Source organism: Solea senegalensis, linkage group LG13 (genome assembly GCF_019176455.1).
Source record: "Solea senegalensis isolate Sse05_10M linkage group LG13, IFAPA_SoseM_1, whole genome shotgun sequence".
NCBI classification, from domain to species: domain Eukaryota; kingdom Metazoa; phylum Chordata; class Actinopteri; order Pleuronectiformes; family Soleidae; genus Solea; species Solea senegalensis.
In genome coordinates, this window is record NC_058033.1 from 1,739,489 (window position 1) to 1,761,178 (window position 21,690).

General features: G+C 41.2%; 1 protein-coding gene and 1 long non-coding RNA gene across 2 annotated transcripts; one reads left to right on the plus strand and one right to left on the minus strand.

Moving 5' to 3' along the window:
- Window positions 1-9,534: 9,534 nt before the first annotated feature.
- Window positions 9,535-17,817, minus strand: LOC122779292. The gene is made up of 3 exons (XR_006361551.1): window positions 17,773-17,817; window positions 17,329-17,406; window positions 9,535-9,591 (listed from the first exon to the last, which is right to left on the minus strand). It is a non-coding gene; the product is annotated as an uncharacterized LOC122779292 (long non-coding RNA).
- Window positions 9,588-18,839, plus strand: si:ch211-284e13.4 (insulin receptor substrate 1-B). The gene is made up of 3 exons (XM_044041467.1): window positions 9,588-10,041; window positions 12,827-15,913; window positions 18,640-18,839. Exons 1-3 carry the CDS (start codon window positions 9,690-9,692, stop codon window positions 18,645-18,647), a joined length of 3,447 nt encoding a protein of 1,148 aa, XP_043897402.1. The 5' UTR covers window positions 9,588-9,689; the 3' UTR covers window positions 18,648-18,839.
- Window positions 18,840-21,690: the final 2,851 nt, after the last annotated feature.

A 21,690-nucleotide genomic window follows, 5' to 3' on the forward strand; every position in this document is an offset into this window, starting at 1 on the left:
CACCATAAATCCCGCTAGTAATGCTAATGAGCTTTGGGATTCTTTTCCGCACTTGGGCTGGTGTGATTCCGTTTTCTTCTGTATGTGGAACAATCCAATGAAAATGGCTCTGCATAATGCAACCCGTGTGCAATATGCAGACAAACCGTCACAGTTTCTTCCCGAGACAGTTCAAATTATGTTGAAGCATGTACGTGTGTGTTTTCAAAAAACTAACTTAGTGTCAAATATCTAATTATATATAGTATGACGTCATACTGTCAAAAACTGTCCAAATATTAACTGTCAAAGGGATCCTAGTATAATGTCAACAAAATGTTAAAATATGAACGGCCCATAAGTGTCCCAGTATAGTATGTCATAATTAAAACATGTATATTATTTAGTAAACTGTCCAATTATAAACTGTCAAACATGTTAAACAATGTCCAAATATATAGTCAGCAATGTCACTAGACCATTAAAACTGTTAAGAATGAGTATCTAGTCTGGCCAGTAGGGGGCAGGTTAAGTAAAAAAAAACTCTTCAGGAGCAGTGGTTTAGTAGAATTTAGTGGAACCTTAAACCGTCAAGTATAAAGGAATTGAACCGTTAACATCAGGACTCAAAGGCAGCTCTCTAACCAGCTGAGCTAACTGTCCACACTCTTCCACAGGTGTTCTCAGACCTATTCACTCTCTGTGTTGAATATTGTGCTTAAAAAGTTGTCATCTTTGTGGTCATCAGCTGAAATAGCTCAGTCAGTCACAAGATGACTTGTGTCACTGAGGTTGTGAGTTCAACTCTTACTGTCAACTGAACTTTGGCACTACTGTCAAACATCAGACCAAAATAAGAAGTTAAAAATACAGCAACTTGTTGCTCTGCAGCTCAGTAAGAATAGCTTCTGCTGGAAGAACAAGACTTATATGTCTGAGGTTGTTAGTTCAACTCTTAGGATCAACGCAAGTATTTAAGTTCATTGTTAAAAGTAAACAGCCAAAAGCTCTAAGAGAAACTGAAGAACCACAAAGAGCAGGTGGCTCAGTAGACAAGAACGCTGCTGTGAAGTCCTGACATCGTAGGTTCAGTTCTTGTGGGGAGCAGCTGCTTTTAAAGGTCAACAGCCAAACTCAAGATTATAAGCAGACAGCAATCTTAGACGAAGGCGGCTTCAGTGGCGTGGTGGCTTTGTTCCAAACCGAAAAGGTTGTGTCTCAACAGTGAGGTGGCAGGTTCACTTCCCAACCCTGCAGGTGTTCACTGCAACAGAACCTAACCTCTTGCTCACTGACACAACCACACAACAGGTGACCAACCCCGAGTGCGTCGTACCCCCCCGGAGTGCGTCGTACCCTTGGTCAAGCTTCCTGGACTCGCCAGGCGTGGCCTTCGGCCACGCCTGGAGAGTCCAGCAAGCAAAACAGTTGGCTGGGTGGTGGGAGCCCATAGAGTGCCCCAACAGGTGGTGGGCCAAGGCCCACCACCCCCATCCAACTGTCTTAAATCCACATTAAGACAGTTGGCTGCTGGGGGCCGAAGGCCCCCAGCAGCCAAGTGTCTTAATGTGGTTACCTTTTGCTCCAGAGTGTAATATAAAGTATGTGACCTTTGACCCCTGCCTGCCCTGCCCCTCCTCTCACTAACAGCCCCTCATCTCCTCACCACCTGCACTGCCCCTTCTCTCCTCTCACCACCTACCCTGCCCCTTCTCTCCTCTCACCACCTGCCCTGCCCCTTCTCTCCTCCCTCTCACCCTGCCCTGCCCCCTTCTCCTCACCACCTGCCCCTGCCCCTTCTCTCCTCTCACCACCTGCACCTTCTCTCCTCTCTTCTCACGACCTGCCCTGCCCTGCCCCTGCTCCGACCTCACCTCTTGCAACCTGCCCCACCCTTGCAAGGCTGCGGAATGGAACCTGCAAGGCTGAGGAATCGAACCGCTCACCTTGTAACTCACACATTCCTATGGTTGTGAACAAAACCACTGCACCACCAAATCGTGCTGTATTTAGGACTTTCGGTCCCATTTCAATCTTCACTTTGGATGTTGACCTTTAAAATTTCCTGGTCCTCACAAGAACTGAACCTATGACCTCCAGACTTCAAAGCAGCATTCTTGTCCACTGAGCTACCTGCAACTTCTCTTCTTCAGGTTCTCTTAGAGCTTTTAACTGTTTACTTTGAACGTCACACTCAAACAGTTCACCATAAGACTTGAACTCATAACCTTTGAGGTACAAGTCTTACTCTTCCAGCACGAGCTATTCTTACTGACCTGTAGAACAACACGTTGCTGGTATTTTTAAATTCTTATGTTGGTCTGAAGTTCAGAAGTAGGCAGAAGATTAGTTGATTGCAAGAGTTGAACTCACAACCTCAGAGCTCCAAGACTGCTTCTGATGGTGTGAGCCATTCAAGCTGATGATGAGTCTCTGACTTACTTGGTGTACTTAACTTTCTCGTCCAGGTCAGAATTTAGAGAACTGAGAACAGTCACTTGGTGGTTATCATAAGACTTGAACCAACAACCTCAGACATACAAGTCTTGTTCTTCCAGCAGAAGCTATTCTTCCTCAGGTGCAAAACAATACGTTGCTGGTATTTTTAACAAGTCATCTTCTGACAGACTGAGCTATTTCTGCAGACTATTAGAATTTCTTGGCGTTCTTGATTTTTTTAACATTCTCAGAGTCTTTCAAACATTAGAATCACTTTAATCAGCTGATCTACTTCATCAGACCATGAAGTTGTGTTGTTCAAGTCCTCAAGGTGTCAGACTCACTTCTCATGGTTCTTCACTGTCTTTTTTTAAAGTTTGGCCACCAGTGTGAAGCTCAGACAGATAAACAAAAGCTCATAGTTTAGTATGTCGTCCAAAATCTGTCAAAAATGTCATAGTATAGTATGTCGTCCAAAATCACTTAAAAAAGAGTTTTAGAGACAAACAACCATTCAACACATTCCCTCTTACACCTTTAGAAGTCTTTCAATAGTAGATTACCTATGACTTCACCGACCTCACTGACCTAAATTGACCAGGTCACTTGGTCAATTTAGAGTGACCAATTAACCTAATCCCCATATTGCATGTTCTTGGACTGTGGGAGAAAGCCAGAGAACCCGGAGAAGCACCACGCACACAAGGGGACAACATGAAAAACTCCATGCAGAAAGACCCTGGTTACAACTGAGTCTCAGACCCTGGTTCCAACTGGGTCTCACACCCGGGTCCTCTCGCTGCAAAGGCAAGAGCGATAACCACTACACCAGCCGTGTAGCCCAGCATCCCACACAGACATTCTTAAAAACTTCATCAGTCACCAGTTTTTGGCGTTTTTGGGTCATCGGTTATTGAAAGACGTCCAACGTGAAAACGATGCTACACAAGGACAAATAGCTCATGTGGTTTAGTTTAAGCCTAGAGTTCCTGAGGTCAGGGGTTCAAAATTTGGATGAAGCAACTTTTTAAGCACGATATTCTACACAGAGAGTAAATAGGTCTGAGAAAACATGAGGAAGAGTGTGGACAGTTAGCTCTGCTGGTTAGAGAGCTGCCTTTGAGTCCTGATGTTGAGAGTTCAACAGGTTCCACAGCCAAAGTGAAGACTGAAAAGCACCAAGAGCTTGTTCCAACTCTCAAAAGGGTTCGTGGCATGGTGGATTTGTCCGCAAGGTTGTGCCAGTCCGGCTGTGGCCACGACGCCACACTCTGAATACCTGGCCCCGGTGCGCATACTTTGGCCGGGACCAAAGTATGCGCGCTCCCACTGCGATTGTAGTAGTGGGGGGTTGGGACTGTGCTGTGCTCCCCTAGATCCCCACACAGATAACAACTTATGCCATTTTATTTCACATTTTTTCCCCAAAAAATCCCATAAAAACACAAAAAAATTGACATGGGTCCACTCCCTGGACTGCTGACCACACAGTCAGGGTACCCGTGTCCAGTAACTGATGCTTAAAAATGATCAGCACATGAATTAGACTTCTGTGTGATTAATGTGTGCACATGATGTTTCCATTGTTAACAGGTGAAAACTATGGAGGAGTGAAAGAGGCAAAATTCAGTCAATTAAATAATCACTCAAATACGTCATTCATTGAATATGGAATGAAATACATAAATGTCTTATTAAATGTGGCATCCATTAATTAAAAAACAATTCATTTGATGTAAAACAAACAAACATATAGAGTTACTTGACTATTGAAATGAATGATTTCATGGTCCTGTGTTGCATTGATGAATTGATTTGATGTGTCTAAGTCACCCATGAGCCTCAAATCAATTGATGATGCACTGCAACACAGGACCATGAAATCAATCATTCAATAGTCAAGTCATTCTATATGTTGTGTTTTGTTTTGTTTTTACAATAAATGAATTGTTTTTTAAATGAATGAATGAATGAATATCACATTTGATAAAACATGTATTTAATTCCAATTGTAATGAATGAATGACACATGAGTCATTATTTAATGGTGTATTTATTGATGGAATTCTGCCACTTTCACTCCTCCATAGTTTTCACCTGTTAACTATGGAAAAATCATGTGCACACATTAAACAGAGGCTCTGTTGACAAGTGCTGTTAACATCGTCCATGTGAGGTGATGAAATGACAGGTGAAAGAAAACCTTAAAAAATGTTGATTGTCGTTCACCAAACCTGGAAATAATGACATTTTTTTTCCAGAAACCAAAATGATTAATTTTTAATGATCTGTTTGTTATCCAGAGCAAAGAAATTAAGGTGGGATGTTAACAGCAGGTGTGAACAGAGCGTCAACAGAACGTCTAAGAAATATGCGGATCATTATTAAGCAGCAGCTACCACACACCTGTTCACGCTGCTCCTTATCCTCCTCCTGGTCCTGGTCCTGGTTCTGGCTCTTGGTCTGGCAGCTCAGCTCTGCTCCAAAAAAAAGCTGATGATCATTTACAAAGACTTTAAAAATCCTGAAAAACTTTTGTAAAATCTCAATATTTAACAGAGGATTCTGATGTATTTAGTGACTGTGAATGGAATCACTTGAAAACACATGAACTGTGCCTTTAACTGCAGCTGTTTGCAGGTCTTCAGTCAGAGGACATGATGAGACAAAGCAGTGTCCACTTTAAAGTGTTCAAATGTGCTCACTGCAGTAAATGAGTGAAGAAATGTGAGGAAAATACATGAAAACCTTTTTATTGTCAACTATATATTGATCCATATCAACACGGACACTTTTATTTTGAAATTCTACTAAACCACTACTCCTGAACTGTTTACTTAACCTGCCCCCTACTGGCCAGACTAGATACTCATTCTTAACAGTTTTAATGGTATAGTGACATTATTTGTTGACTATACTATATTTGGACATTTGTCATTTTATAATTGGACAGTTTAATAAATAATACACTTTTTTGCGACATACTATACTAGGACTCTTTTAGACAGTTTATATTTTAACTTTTTGTTGACATATTATACAAGGACATTTTGGACAGTTGTTGACAATATGACGTCATACTATATGATAATATATTTGACACGTTTGTGTGGTTTCTGTGGAGCAGTGACGTCATATTAGCAGTAGCTCACCTGCTACTGGCCAGACTAGATACTTATTTCGTAACGGTATTAATGATCTATTGACAGTTTTTGTTGAGGGAATTCTTTGACATATGTGGAAAATTTATATTTTTATGTTTTTGATGACATACTAAACTCGGAAAGTTCACATTTGGGCAGTTTTTACAACATACTATCGCATTGACAACACACGTGTGTTTGTTGTGGAGCAGTGACGTCACGTTAGCGTTAGCAGGTGTAATCTGAACACCTGTGTTCAGATTGCTCAGGTTGGACAGCAGGTGTGAACAGCGCATAACCAGCGAATCTAAGAAATGTGTTACCACACTTTGTCCACATGTTTGACCGCGATGACGCTCCTCGTCCTCCTCTCGTTTCTGTCTCTGCGTAGAAGAAGCTCCGCCTCCGATAAAGGAAGTGGAACATTCCAAATAGATCGAGTCAGAGGGGAGAAGTGGAATGTACCAAGTCACGGAAAGTACTCAAAGGCTTTTAAATCAATGTGTCTTTGTGCAGGAGCAGCTCCACCTGTCATTAATCAATGTCCTCGCTGGACAAATAAAAGAAAAATGGCAGCTGAAATTTTTGTTATTTAAAATCCTTTTTGCTAAAACAGGAAAAAAAAAACACCACCTATAGGAAATGCTGCCACCTGCAGTCCTTCCCCCCTGATCTGATAAAAGCTGCCTAAATGATCCCGTTTTAGCTCTTTGTCTTAAAATGATCAACAATAAATGTTGTGACAATAAATTGATATTTTTCCTTGTTGTGAGTATTACTAGGACACTTTTGACAGTTTATATTTGGACATTTATGTTTTCTAAAAATCTGCTGTCGACTGTCTGTGGTCTGGTTATGATGTAGAAATATTTATATCTGTGTATGTGTGTATTTGGCTTTTATATTGAGTGATTAGTAAGATAAAAATGACAGATCTGTGACACTTGGACACTAATATAAATCTTCATATAAAACAAACATACTTTTGCATGTGTAAAGGAGACGTGCCAACGATGCAGCTATATCTCAAAGCTCCCCCAGTAAAAGATGAAGTACCGCCTAAGCACCACCAATTAAAGCTCTATGTCTCCGTGGAACACTCCATAACGAATAAATCTATGTAATTTGAACTAGTAATAAATAAATGGCAAAACTAACCGATAGTGAATACAGTAAGTGGAAAAGTGTAATGACGTAATTAAAGGTTAAAATGATCAATGTAATGGTTTATTTATTTTTAAACCTCTTTGTCAGTTTATATTTGGACAGTTTTGTCTTGACATACAATAATAGGACTTTTTTTTTGACAACATGCTATATGTTTGGATGCATGACAGTTTATATTGGACAGTTTTTTGATGGCATTTTTTGACTGTTTATATTTGGATAGTGTTTTTGACAACATAGTATACTAGGACACTTTTCGACAGTTTATATCTAGACAGTTTTTTTGGTGAAATACTATATTAGGACATTTTTAAAAGTTTATATTAGGACAGATTTTTGTTGGCATAGTATACTAGGACATTTGACGTTTTTGACAGTTTATATTTGGACAATTTTTTGATAACATGCTTGTTTAACAGTTTGTGTTGACTTACCATACTAGGCCATTTTTTGACAGTATGAAGACATTTTTGACGTCCTACTATATAAGGACATATTACAGTGCGTAATAAATATATTAGACTACCTGTCATGAAATATTTCAGATATCTTTCAAAAACTAAAAAGTTTATTGTTATTTATATGGCAAATAACAAACTGAATTCACCTTTTTATACCCAAATTTGAGCCAGCTCACTGGGCTGCTCTGAGAAGTCAGAAATTAATCAAGCATAACATTCAACCACTAAAAATGTTCTGTTCATGAATGCAGGTATATAACTACATCAAATGTCATTGAAAATCAAATTTCAAAACAAATTGACCCAGATCCAAAATCCATGTATTACGTTTAAACATTGTAGTTTGAAATGGTTTTCAATGGCACATTTTTGGCGCTTAACTGTATGAGTGTAACACTTGTCTGTACACAGTATGTTTTAGCCTTACTGTAGGAGCTGGAAATAACAAGATCAAATGAAAATACACAATCTTGCCAAAACACACAACACAAAACAAAAGCCAAAATGAATCAATAAAAAAACGAAGAATCAAACAGCGCCTAAGTCAGCACTACAATATTATGTGCTCTGGTTAATGGTGTTGACTATACTTACTTTATCCAGCTGTGTATTACGTTCATGTTAAAAATAAATCAACTATATAGAGATTTTATATTTTTCAAATTGTACTTCATTTTTAGTTGTTTTTTTCAATGTTTTATTTTAGCATACATACATAATATAATAATTGAGATTCAGGATAAATATTACGAAATCAACACTGAATGAAAAAACAAAAACAAAATGATTATAGATAAAGCACATTTACACACGCCAAATTAAGTTCAATATTACTGAAATGAAATAAATGTTTCTAAGATTTTTATACAAATGTGCTATTCTTTTTCAAATATAATTTTTTTTGCAGTAAAATATGCAAATGTGCTTTCAATGTCTGCATGGTGTTCAGCAGCAGCTCTATAGGCGTAGACAGCTGCATGAGCCCTGACCTCACACTGCATGTTCTGCAATTGTGTTTCCCTCTGTTGCCTTTGTACAGTCAGTGGAGTAAAAAACAAACAAACAAATGAAGAAAACCCTCAGGTCAATGTTGAATGATTAAAAGTGGAAATTCTCTGGTCGTCCACGTGATTATAGGCGAAGTCTCCCTCTCCTGAACATAGTGTTCCTCTGCTCCTCAGCAGCACTGCCGAAGCCCCGCAGGTATTTGACTGGCACCGGCTTGGAGGTGCCAGTCCAGCAGAGGCGGAGTGAAGCCACACAGAGCGAGACCGGAGGAGACAGGAAATTAGGGATGACTTTCACAATAAAGGCACATCAGGAAAAAAGAAAAGAAAAGAAGGAATAGACTACTTTGTTGCATACTGCAACGGAGCAATAGGGCCAAGCTAAAAAGAAAAGTCATAATAGTAGGAGAATAAGGTCCTAAATTAGGAGAATAAAGTCTTAACATTACAAGAATAAAGTCGTAATATTATGAGAATAAAGTTGTAATATTATGAGAATAAAGTTGTAATATTATGAGAATAAAGTTGTAATATTATGAGAATAAAATTGTAATATTATGAGAAAAAAGTAAAGAAGCTCTTGCAAGAGCATCATCTGTCCCTCCCCTGCACTATACTGTATCTCCTTAAGTCCATTGTACCTAGTGGATTTCTTCCCAAGACCACTTCTGTGTAGCTTATTCCTCTTTGGATAAAAGTGGCTGCTAAATGCTTAAATGTAAATGTATTATACAGTATGCCATGCCATTCACAGCATGAAAAGACAGAATATTGCATGTTTTTGGACTGTGGGAGGAAGGCGGAGAACCTGGACGTACACACGGGGAGAACATGCAAACTCTGTGCAGAAAGGCCCTCGTGACGACCTGGTCCCAGGTCCTCTAGCTGCATGTAGATACAATGCTTAAGTAACGGGCTGGAAAAAATTCTGTACATTTCTTTGCAAAAAAACCCCCCAAAACATCAATGGGTCCTGGAGTTGGCAGTTGACGTTCAGCGCCGTTGTTATTTTATTTTGAAAATCAACACCGGAAGTGCGGCTTTAGTTTCTCCTAACTTGACAGTGGTGGGGAGCGATTGACTGTAGTCAACCTCAGACAGGTGGAGGAGACGTCCTGAAGCACCGCGGTTGGACCTGATCGTGCAGGAGGACTGGGCTGGGCTGCAGGACCAGCAGCTGTGGACACTGTCCTCCTCCTCCTCCTTCTCCTCCTCATCCACATCTTCCTCCTCCTCATCCTCCTCCTTCTGCAGCAGCAGCAGCAGCTGCCTGGATTCACGCTATGATGAGACCAGATCCAAAACATGGTTCGGCAGATTTTCCCATCCTGAGCCTTCTTCTTGCAGCAGCTGGACACTTAAACGTGGACACAGGGAGGACGAAGGATGTAGTGGCTGTGGATTAATGAGTTCATATTATTTTATTTTCTCCTGAGATTATTGGCTCATAATATCTGAAAAATAAGAAAACACCCTGTCTGCTTGCCTCGGTCATGGAGAACCAAGCAGCCGAGGCGCAGCTGAGCTATGAAGATGTGCAGAAGAGCGGCTATCTCCGCAAGCACAAATCAATGCACCGGCGCTTCTTCGTGCTGAGGGCGGCCTCGGAGCACGGTCCCGCTCGGCTCGAATATTACGAGAACGAGAAGAAATTCCGCAGTAAATCACCCGTGCCCAAAAAAGTGCTGAACCTGGAGACCTGCTTCAACATCAACAAGCGGGCAGACTCAAAGAACAAGCACATGATCGTGCTGTACACCCGCAGCGAGAGCTTCGCTGTGGCTGCGGACAGCGAGGAGGCGCAGAATGAGTGGTACCAAGCCATGCTGGACCTTCAGTGCAACTGTAAGCTGTGGAGAAAGTGTGCGTTCTCACTGTGTGTGTGTCTCTGCATCAGGCCTATTTGTTCTCCACACACACACACACAGTGTTTGGCGCGGCCATTCCAGTCTCACCGCTCACTGCACATTATTATTAGTTTTAATTCTTGCGCTGTAATTCTACTATTGCAGCTAATTAGTGCGAAATAATTTGCCTCTTCAAATGCAAATTGGGCGGTGTGTTTGCACCAAGAGGCAGGTGCACGCGATAATGAGGATAGACGAACACTATGGGCGGCATGTGCTGTGTTTGTGCAGCACGATCCTCGTACATCCAGAGGATTATTATTGTTACTATTTTTCTGCAAATGAATTAAAACATGTTTGCATACGACGCATGAAATAACACGACGGTGCAGTAATAGTCACACCGTCGCTGAAATGCAGCCGATTGCACATTGCACACGGCGGCGTGTGTTTTGCATGGCGCAGTGGGCATATAGCAACCATCCATGGGACGCATCATATAGTATCAGCCTATCGCTGTGCGCTCTGCTGTGTGGCCCGTGTTTTTGTTGTTTTTCTACACGGCTCTGACTAACCTACATTCCTGATACACGGCGCTGCTGCTGCTGCTGCCGCTGCTGGCTGGTGGGGAGGAGATGGCAGCATCATCACCATCATCATCCTCATCATTAGTGCGCTTTCTCTCACTGGAGAATGTGTTTCTGTTGGGTATCCTCGTGTTTACGCGGTTATCATTGATGCCGGAGCTGAACCAGCCCGCCCTGTTAAATGCTTTATTGCTTCTCACAGTTAAACTGAGATTAATGGGCTTGCTCAGCTCCAGTCTCGTCACATAGTATATCTTCATAGTATATGTTCTTTTCTTTTCTCTCTTTTTTTTAATAGATGCACCTTTAGGGCTGCAATTCAGTGACAATAAAAGTGTTTTTATAAGTACATTTTTCTCCATTAATAATAGAAATAACAACCATATAATAGCTTTAAAGCAAACTCAAAATCACCTGACAGCCAGTGAACTTCTAGTCTGGTTAGCTGGTGTGAAGACAGTCCAACAGTTTGAATTAAAATTATATCTCGATAATCCATCATAATATTGCACGCCATTCACAACAAAAAAACAGAAATGCAATGGAATGAAAACATTAAATCAAAATAACATTTGTAATGACCATTGTAATTAAAATGCTAGACAAGCTTATATATATTTAAATGTTGAATTTAAGAATGTGATAAATATAGCCAATGTTTTAGTATAAGTTCTCATTATATTTTTAAAATAAGTGTAGGTCCGCAGGGTATCGACTGGGGGAGCCACATGTGGCCGTGAGTTTGAGACGGGATCCGTTAAATTCATGCAAATTCAATTCAAACCAATTTTTTATTTTTAAAGCAACTGTGCTTTTATGTGTGATTTCATCCACTGTTAAGTACAATTTTCACAATTATGCCAGTGCCATGTTGAGGTTTAGCGACCGGAAGGTCACAGATGTCACCTGCAATCAGGCCTCTGCAGTCAACACCAGCTGTCAATCACACAAAAGTGCAGTACATCATCTATTTGATATAGCTATGGGAACATAATTGACCAAATTGACATTGTGTTCTATTGAAGAAGAAATCAAGTGAGAAATACATTAGGTTAATTTCCCCAGACTTCTTTTCCAGCCAGTGGAGTCGCCCCCTGGTGTACATTCAATATATTTTCACTTGGTCATTAGCATTCTTTTGCATACCATGCAAATTTATTTAAAAAAAAACCAAACAGGCAGATGGAAATGCACCTAACATTTTACATGCAATATACACTGTTTATGTGCTGACTGTTTGGAAAGGAGCCAGATGATTTACACATTGTTGTGATTGTGAAAACCTAGTAGCCGCACTGTAAAAAAAATCAATAACATTCTAACTGTATGCTGTATTTAAAATAATTTCAGTGGTTTACCATGCTGTCGGGCAGCCCATTGAAAGTAACCCACATATCTGATCTGCCACATTGTAACACAGCTTCGGGACTGTTGCATTTATGTTGGGTTAACCTGAACTCTCCCTTTAAAACACAAGTTTACACAGTGCTTAGATACATGAAGCAATATACGGCATACTTGGAGAAAGAAGCTAAAGAAACACAGAGGTCGAGCAACGCAATTCAAAATACCAAATGTATTTTAAAAACAAATAAAAAAGTTATAAAACACTCAAGATACAAAGATTAATGCATTTAGCTGTTAATAATGGTCCTACAAATGGAGATCTACTGTATTTGTATATTAACTTGCATTACAGTGTTTACTGGGAATATCCTCTTGAATAGTTATGTATTTTACAAAATGGCACCAAAACACAGTTGTGCAGTGAATAAAATATGTAGTTCTGTTATTCGTCATATTATAGGTATTGAACTGAAACACTGCATTGTTTCTCGATCAGCCACGGTGCTTTGCGCTAGATTTATTCTATACCTCAGAAGACTTAATTAATTATAGAGCTGAGGCATGGAAGTGATGGTGATGAATTAGCTGCAGCACAGCTACTTGGCAGACACAGCAGACATCATTGTGTGCAGCTATTTAGTAATAATAGGGAAACAAAATGTTACTTATTAGTGTCACCTACTCTGGTTTGTCATTTTGTCTTTGATCAATATTTCAAACGTTTATTTTTGAGATTTTTTTTAAAATTTCAGTTATAATCTTGAGTGCTTGTTTGTTTTATAATGTCTGCATGATGTAATCCAGTAAATTAATGGATTTTGTTCCTTTTGTTCTTTGTGTTTTTCCAAGGTAAAACTCCTGAAGATTATGGCAGTAGTGGGGAGTGTAGCTCTCCGTCTCCCATACCAACTTTCAAGGAAGTGTGGCAGGTCAAGGTTTGGCCTAAAGGTCTTGGACATGCCAGGAACTTAGTGGGCATCTACCGGCTGTGCCTAACTGACAAAACAGTCAACTTTGTCAAAATTAACTCTGATGTAGCTTCTGTGGTGTTGCAACTGATGAATGTCCGCAGATGTGGCCATTCAGAGAACTTTTTCTTCATTGAGGTGGGTCGCTCAGCGATTACTGGTCCAGGAGAGTTCTGGATGCAGGTGGACGACTCAGTAGTGGCTCAGAACATGCACGAGACCCTGCTGGAGGCCATGAAAGCCCTGAGTGAGGAGTTCCGTCAGCGCAGTAAATCTCAGTCTGTGGGAACGTCATGTGGAGGCGGTACTGCCTCAAACCCCATTAGTGTCCCAAGCCGTCGCCATCATCCAAATCTGCTGCCAAGCCAGGTGGGATTCACCAGGCGAGCTCGCACAGAAACACCTGGAACTGGAGGAAGCAGCACGAGCACTTCACCGACGTCACGCCATGGCTTTCCAAGGGCACGGACGGCCAGCATTGGGGCCAGGTCTGAGGAGGGCGGAGCAAGTGCCAGAGGGACATGGGCCAGCTCCAGTCCAAGTCTTAATGGATCCTGCTCAACTACGCCAACGCTGAGACCCAAACCCACCAGGGCTCCAACTCCTGCTAAGATTACACTCAGCCTTGCACGTTACACACCTAACCCTGCTCCCTCTCCTGCACCGAGTCTGTCCTCCAGTTCTGGTCATGGCTCAGAGTGTGGCCTCGTGGGGGCAGCGGTTGGAGGAATGATGGTCTGCTCTTACCCTCGTGTTTCTCAGAGAGTTTCTGTTTCAGGTTCACCAAGTGACTATGGGTCTTCAGATGAGTACGGTTCAAGTCCCGGGGAACACTCCCTGCTTGTGCCAAGTCTGTCTGGACACCATGCACATGGAGAAGGCTCCTCCAGCTATATAGTCATGGGACAGCGAGAGGGTCTCCTTGGTTCCCATCATCGCTCCAAAGGCAGACGGATTCTGCGGCGGGCGTCGAGTCGGGAATCTGAAGCAGAACGCAGACTGTTAAGTAAGAGGGCTTCCCTGCCTTTGGCAGCCCATGAGCAACTGACCCCACATAGAAAAGATGAAGATGATGAGGACGATGAAGAATATGCCATCATGTCACAGAATACTAACAGGGAGATTGGTAAGAATAGGACGGTTGAAAAAAGCAGGGCAGAAGTGGCTGCAGGAGCAGCTGTGGACAGTGGTTACATGTCAATGCTGCCTGGAGTGACATCTCCTCCTGTTTCACTTCCTCTGTCAATAGGTATGTCCGATACCGCAGCCAAACCTGGGGCAGATGATGAGTACATGGCCATGACCCCTAACAACAGTGTTTCCCCTCCTCAGCACATCCGTCAGCCCAGTACAGAGGGCTATATGGTCATGTCTCCCAACAGCAGCAGCTCCACAGACCTGCATCGTCTGGGCATGTGGGACAGCAGGGCCAGTATAGAGAGTCGGGCTGCTAGTGACTACATGAACATCTCACCTGTCAGCAGTCGCTCTGCCTGCAGCACACCGCCCTCCCACCCCGAGCAGCACCAGCTGCAACCAAAAATGTTCAATTCTTACTTCTCCCTGCCACGAGCTTATCAGCACACTCTCTACACCCGCTTTGAGGAGGACTTCAACAAAGGGGAGGGAAAAAAGGACAGCAGTGGGGATGATGGTGCTGGAAGGGGAGGGGGAGTGGTATACAGCAAGAGGAACAAAACTGCAGCGGGCTCTGCAGGAGGCTGCCAACTCTCCATGTCTTCCTCTTCTTTCTCCTCCAGCTCAGCAAGTAGTGAAAGCCTAGAAGACAAGTCCATATCAGCAGGGAGAGGGTTAAGTTTATTAAGAACTGGCGCAGATTATAAGAGTGCAGGAATGTCCACAAAAGATGGACGCCACCATCAGAAACGTGGATCGAGCAGTAAGAGCCCAAAGCAGCAAAGAAAGGGTCGCCCCCTCAGCATGTCTGCAGACATCACGAAAGCTAACACCTTGCCCAGGGTGAAGGAGAATCTGCCGTCATCCGTGTCTCAAAATGTTGGTGAGTATGTCAGTATTGTGTTCGAAGATGATAAGTACAATGGAGGACGACGTGCTGGGTCTCAACATGGACAACCAGTGATCCATGGAACTCTACGACCCTTGAATCAGTCACTTCTCTGCCACAGCGATCCCAATAACCTTCCTCGCAGCTTCTCTGTACCACTGTCCACCTCTGCAGAATACGTCAGCATGGATTTAGGGAAGTCTGCAACACCCCCGACTCCTGTTAGGTCCAAATTCAGCACCCCACAGGGCCCACCAGCTGTTATTCCCAAGGCCCAACACGAACACAGCACATCTTCTCCACTAGCAGCAGAGGGTAACACTGGGTACAGAACAAAAGTAAAGATGGCAGCAATACCAACAGACGCCTCGGCTGAATTTACAGACAACAAAGGTTCAGATCCCAGCATCTCAGCAAGACCTGCCGTCCACTCGGCTCAACCCTCATCTGCAGAGCAGCAGACAGGTTTGGGATTTTCTCCAGTCAAGTCCTTCCAGTCTCCTGAGCGGAAAAGCAGACTGGTCCGTGGTGACCAGCAGGGACGGCGCAGCCACCGCTCAGAGACTTTTAACTCACCTCCCTCCTTGCCACGCCACCCTCCCTCCTCTACCTCCCTCTTCACAGAGGGCAGCCAGGCAGAAAGCCATCGGCACGGCTTGGACTGCTCACTGTGGGAGAACGAGCAGTCTGCTGGTTTGTCTGCTACACCCCCACCACAAGCCTCCACCTCATCTAGTGAACAAGGCCTTAACTACATTGACCTTGACTTAGCCATTAAGGAGAGTCCTCAAGCTGGAGTGGAACGCACCTCTGCTACCTACAACATCGGAGGAAGCGCTATGGGTAGCAGTGCTGCCTCCGGCCTCAACACGTATGCCAGTATTGATTTCTACAAGTCAGAAGAACTGAGAGCACACCAGAGCAGTAGGAAGGATGGACAAGGTAAATACAGCTCATCTTAAAATATACATATAAAATCTTCCTTATATTTAATCATATATGGTACAGAGTGACACGTCTTGCATCAGGTGTTGTGTTGTAGAAAAACCTTTAATACCATAAGTTGTTTTGAGATTTTCTTTTGTTGATGTATTATAATAAGCATTGTTTGCATACCTAGAGTATATGTTTACGTAATATTATCATCAATATATTTTGATGATGAAGTCAATGTTTCATGGAAATTGCTATTTAAACACGATGACTTTTGTCAATATTTGTCAAGACTTTGGATGTGATGTGCATCATCCACAGACAGAACTCATGTGTGGGCCTTAGTCACTCCTTCCTTCCTCTTTTCACCCTTTAATGACGTGTACCTTTGCTTCCAGCTGGTGGGCAGCACTGAGTTTTCAGGCTGTGGGTTTGTCTGTAGAGTCTCTTCTTATCACAAGTGGGTGTTCCGAGAGCAAAGCCAATTGATTTGTCTGCTGGTAATGAGCCATTTCCCATAAATGGAGGTAGTGGGGACAGAATATGGGCCAGGTGTTTATGTTCATGTGTGGGTGTGCGCGCCACTGTCGCACGGCACAGATAACAATTATCCATCGGTTAATGGCTTAGGTACATCTTTATGCATGTACACTGAACTGCAGAAGAGATTAATTGCTTTTACATGGCAAGAAGTAAAAGCTACTCTACATGAGGCAGGAGAGTAAAATGTAAACGTACAGGTACATAGCAAATGCAATCAGGGGTCTGAATGGTAGAAGCTAATTATGCAACTCATTTATTCAAAGCAGGAGCAGCATTTGCTTGATTGATTTTTCGGATGATTCAGTCTCCACATGTATGTGGACAATCACCGTAATTGGCCAATTATTTGAAAGGATGAATTGTTAGTTATTATGCATTTGGCGTGGAAGGCCAGAAGTTTGTTAATATTCTATGCTTCTGTACTTTGTCATCATACTGCAGCAAGGTGTGACTGTGCCTGTCTCATACTGCAGCCATTTTCAATGACATTCAAACATCATTCATATACTGTGGTGACTACCACATCACACTAAATCCAGTGTTTATTACAATATCAGAATATGAGATACTAAAACATTGTAGCGTCATAGCCTTTCAAACTCAAACAACAAAAATATGCCTGCTCTAAAATATCCATCCACCCACTACTGCTGTATCCTCCACTGGAGGGTTCTCAAACCCGGGTCTTCTTGCTGCAAAGGCAAGAGTGCTAACCACTACACCTGTGTTGCCTGCTCTAAAATATCCTCAGAATATATTTTGCACTTTTTTGCATCATTGGACAGTCGTCTAAACCGTTCTTTGCATGGCACAGTCACTACTGTTTTTGTTGTGTTCCATTAACAGTAGAAATCAAAAGTAGGAACTAGGAGTGACGTTACCTTCGAGTTGACCTCTTTCCGTGAGCTGAGAAAACCATGGATGCAAGCGTATCTTGGGCTAGCCAGTGATAGCAATACCTGTCAATAAAAACACCAATAATGTCAATATTTTGCACATACCAACTGTCCACAGATAAAAATTGAACAGCACGACAGTATGTGTACAACTGATTTACTGTGAAACAAATGACAGAAGTGCATTTTACAGTACAATTTGTTTTGAGTTGGAAATTCTGACTTCTGACTCCAACTGGAATGCACCATGTTTCATTAACTCATACGACCACACTTAAGACAGTTCTGCTCCGTTTATTTAAATCAAACATGTTAACATTCCCGAAGCGTTTGGCATTTTGACTCCCGACACTGTGAGGTAATCAGTTTACAGTCTTAGCATAAAATCTGATTAAACGAAGGGTTCAGTGTTTATAAATAGTTAGTAACCTTTGCTCGATCTGGACAACACGCTCGGGAAGTGACAGTCTGCAGTTATCATCTTAAAAAGAGCAGATGACGGTGACAGTCTGCTCACTAAAAACACAAGCTGACACAAGAGTGGATGGACTTTAACACTTAGTTGTGACTCCATGCACCTTTATTATGCAGCACACCTCGCTGAAACCAATGCAGCCTCATAAAACTGGTTTGCAATAAAAAAAAAAAGAAGATAAATCTACAATATATCCTCCATCATAAAGATTATATCGTCCGGTTTTATTGAAAATGTGTTAGAGGTGTTGGTTAAGTTATAAGTTGGTTAAGTTATATTATACATAGAGGCGTTTCTGTTTATGTACTCGTAATGAGATAGAGAGGGTGGATAAAAGTAGAGATGATCGAGTTAATTACGATTGTCAGCGTGATACTAAAATGGCTACAAATCATGAGGCAGATTCAGATTGGTTGATTTATCAGCCTTCTGTTGTCTGAGCTTCCCCTGAAGTACACACAAATTGAGGTCATTCTTTTTGAAGGTAAATCAGCTCTTTACACCAACAGCAGTGATGCTCTGATCTCTCTTATCTTGTTTTTTTTAACCGCTGAAAGTTCAAATTCCCCGAAAGTGACAGGACACATAATATTGACGTCCTGCGTTAATCCTTTAAGAAAGATATCTTGCGTCATGTGATATTTACCCAAGCAGCCAACAGGAGCTTTAGGTTAAACAAGCGCAATACACATTGGACTGGAAGATGTGAAATCCAGTCTAAACTTGTTGTTGATGTATTTTGCACCATTTTCAGGGGCCTCAAACCTCTGAAGCCCAAATTATTTGCATGATTTTAATCATTCTTTTTGTCTCCCTCCCAGATTGTTGATCTTTGTTCTTGTCTTGGATCCGAGTGTGACGCCAGTGTGACAGCTCCACACTCTGATCTGTGTTCACAACAGAGCTGGACGCTGGAGTCGAACCACGGGACACACATCCTCATCCCTTCTGCTGTTTTCAACCAAATGTGTGCCAAACACACACTCACTCACACACACACACACACACACACACACCCATGCAAGCTAAGGGAAGTGTTTTGTTATTTTGAATTAAACATGACATTTGATCATAATTTAACTTAAAATAGACAAAGGATGTGACTGTGATTGTTCTCAGGTGTCCATGATGCCGATCATGGAGGCCACACCCCATCCTGTCAAAGTCTGATCACAGCTTTCTACCAACAATCATCTAGCAAAGGTCACAAGGCTTTCAGGCAATCACATGAGACAAAAATGTCCATCTGTGACTCTTCCTTTCAAACACACGTGTATGAGTTGGTTTGTTTGTTTTATTTCTCATCACTCAAAACATCAGTTAGCATGTTGACATCAGTTTAATCTGAGTCTGGATTACTGGCTCCGATTACTTTGCCATTGATACCACATCACATCATCCTAAATTCAGAGTTAAATGCTCATCGGGTTCCATCTGGCTGAGGTTTCATACACTCACTGTCTCTGTCAACATAATTGATTTGAGATTTTCAGTTGCCAAAAGGCCTTTATACTTCTTGGCCACTTCTACTCTGCTATTAATTTCTGAGGTGCAGGTTGTGGAAATGGAAATTTAATCCATTGCACCTTTTTTATTTTCTTTTAACACAGGAGGATAATCCCATGCAGCAATAGTTGCAAAATCCATAGGGGTGTAAACTTGAACACATCGGCCATAATCTGATTATATTTTAACTGCCAGAGCTGCAGCTGAAGGATGGGTGATTGCTTTATTATGAACTCTGAAAACAGTTATGTTGTAAGCCATAAATTATAATTGCCATAATTATAATTTATTTAATAATTATACAGTTACTGTCCTGTCATTTGATGTGGCTGATATTCAAATGAAGGCAGTAGACTGTAGAAGGTCCAGTCACATCCTTGTTCCATGACGGATCATTTCTGGTGGTTTAATGAGAGGCACACAGTCGGAATTCTGTCCTTGTTACGATGAATTCTCTTCTGAAACATAGAACCAGTAAAAAAATAAAAATAAACGGATAAACAGTGACATTTAAAACAGTCAGTCGCTGCAGCTATAACAAGTAAGCAAACGCATATCGTCGTAGCATTGCAGCTAAAATATGTATATGCATAAAAGCTGCAGCTTCAATGCAATACAACTGCATTGTAAGGCAAATTATTCTTCTTACAGGAAAAATAACGATGCACAATGATTGTGTTTTTTTCTTTGTGGTTATACAAACATATTGAAAGGCAGTTTCTATTTCTGCCTAATTGTTATACAGCGGTCCTCCTTTAATAACACTAAAGTTAACATATGAATTTTACATCCCTAACTAGTAACTCGATGGACATCGCCCCATGACTCCGCATACAAACTCATAGAAGCAGACGAGGCTGAAAGCAGAATCTATGATGAAACTTTCATGTAAAATACACAATACATGCCATGTAAGAACGATGAATAGTCAAAAAACTAAAAACATACAAACCGTCAACATCATTCATTCATTCATTCATTCAGTTCATTTTTTAATCTCACAATCAGCTACTTATGAGTTGATTACTTTGTAAAGTCTTACATGATACCTTCTGAAGCACCGTGTAGCAAAACATGAAAACAAGTCAAAGTTGAAATGCTTTTTGGCAACTGTTATGTTCTATTATAACTGTATATTATAGTATATATACTATAGTATTCAAATAGAGAGGCAAACTATAATACACACTGTAGTTTGTTTTCCTCATTTGCACAACAGATAACACAAGTCTAATATAAAGTGACACATTACAATGGTATTTACAGTATACAATATACATATAAGGATTATTACTGAATAGCCTAGATATCTATATACTCTTTTATAAAGTGCCTCATTTTTGATTGTAGCTGTTTTTACACAGGTAATCTTAAAATGGGTGGTAAAATGGGGAGACAAGTGTTGTTTCTCTCCTTAGACTAAATTGTGCAGATTTAAAACTTTTCAGATGACAGACTGAAAAATTATATTGTTAAACATGATCAAATTGCCTTACCGGAAACATGGGGAAAAAAAGAAAAGAAAAAAAAAAATCATCATTTTTTGCAGTGCCTAAAACTTCAGCCACAATGTAAGCACTCCCTCGCACTCTTCTGTTTGGCTTTAACAAGCTGAGGTTCGGCCACTATTTAATAAAAAAAAATACAAAATAATAAATAGAAAGAATGAAAATAGGAAAAGGAAAAGAAAATCCTTTTATTTAGTAGTTTCACACACTTGGAGGTTTCCTAGTCAAGCTCTCCTGTCCCTACATTCAGCTGATGGCCTGTTTCGCTGGATTCTAACCTACTCCTATGTCATAACATCTATCTACCAAAATGAAATAAAGAATTATTTTATATAAAATCCCCCAAACTGCCATAGTTTATAAACCACTCACTCTCCCACACCAATGTGAACACAGGAGCCGCTGGTCTGCTGCTGCCTCGTGTGGTCAGTTTGTGCGACTGAGGAATATGTCAACAATATGATGTAAAATCACTGGTGTTCTCTCTGAAGAGTGACAATAGCATAGACTTTACCTGATTTAATTAGCCAAGTCTGTTTTATGTGGGTTCTAGGCATAGGGGGCGCTCACGGCACAGTCGGGTTTGTGAATCCAGCGTAACAGACCCTCCGTCTGAAGCGGACACATTTGTGGACACTGTACAGCCGATAGTTTGCTGGCAAAAAAAAAGTAAAAAAATAAATAAAAACATACGTGAAGATTCTACACTGTACAGATTTTAATGTCAAATCATATTTTTAATGACTTCCTGTATTTTAACTTTCCCTCTTTTTGTATGGCAAAAAGAAATGAATACAATTCATGATGTGTCATGAGTTGTCCACTGATAAAACCCTTTCTTACTCAGTGTTAGACAGG

Bases quoted from the DNA above. Each gene is read 5' to 3' on its own strand.
- si:ch211-284e13.4 (XM_044041467.1), top strand. From the start codon at position 9,690: ATGGAGAACCAAGCAGCCGAGGCGCAGCTGAGCTATGAAGATGTGCAG. The intron at 10,042-12,826 runs GTAAGCTGTGGA...TGTTTTTCCAAG, and splicing joins GCTGGACCTTCAGTGCAACT to GTAAAACTCCTGAAGATTAT.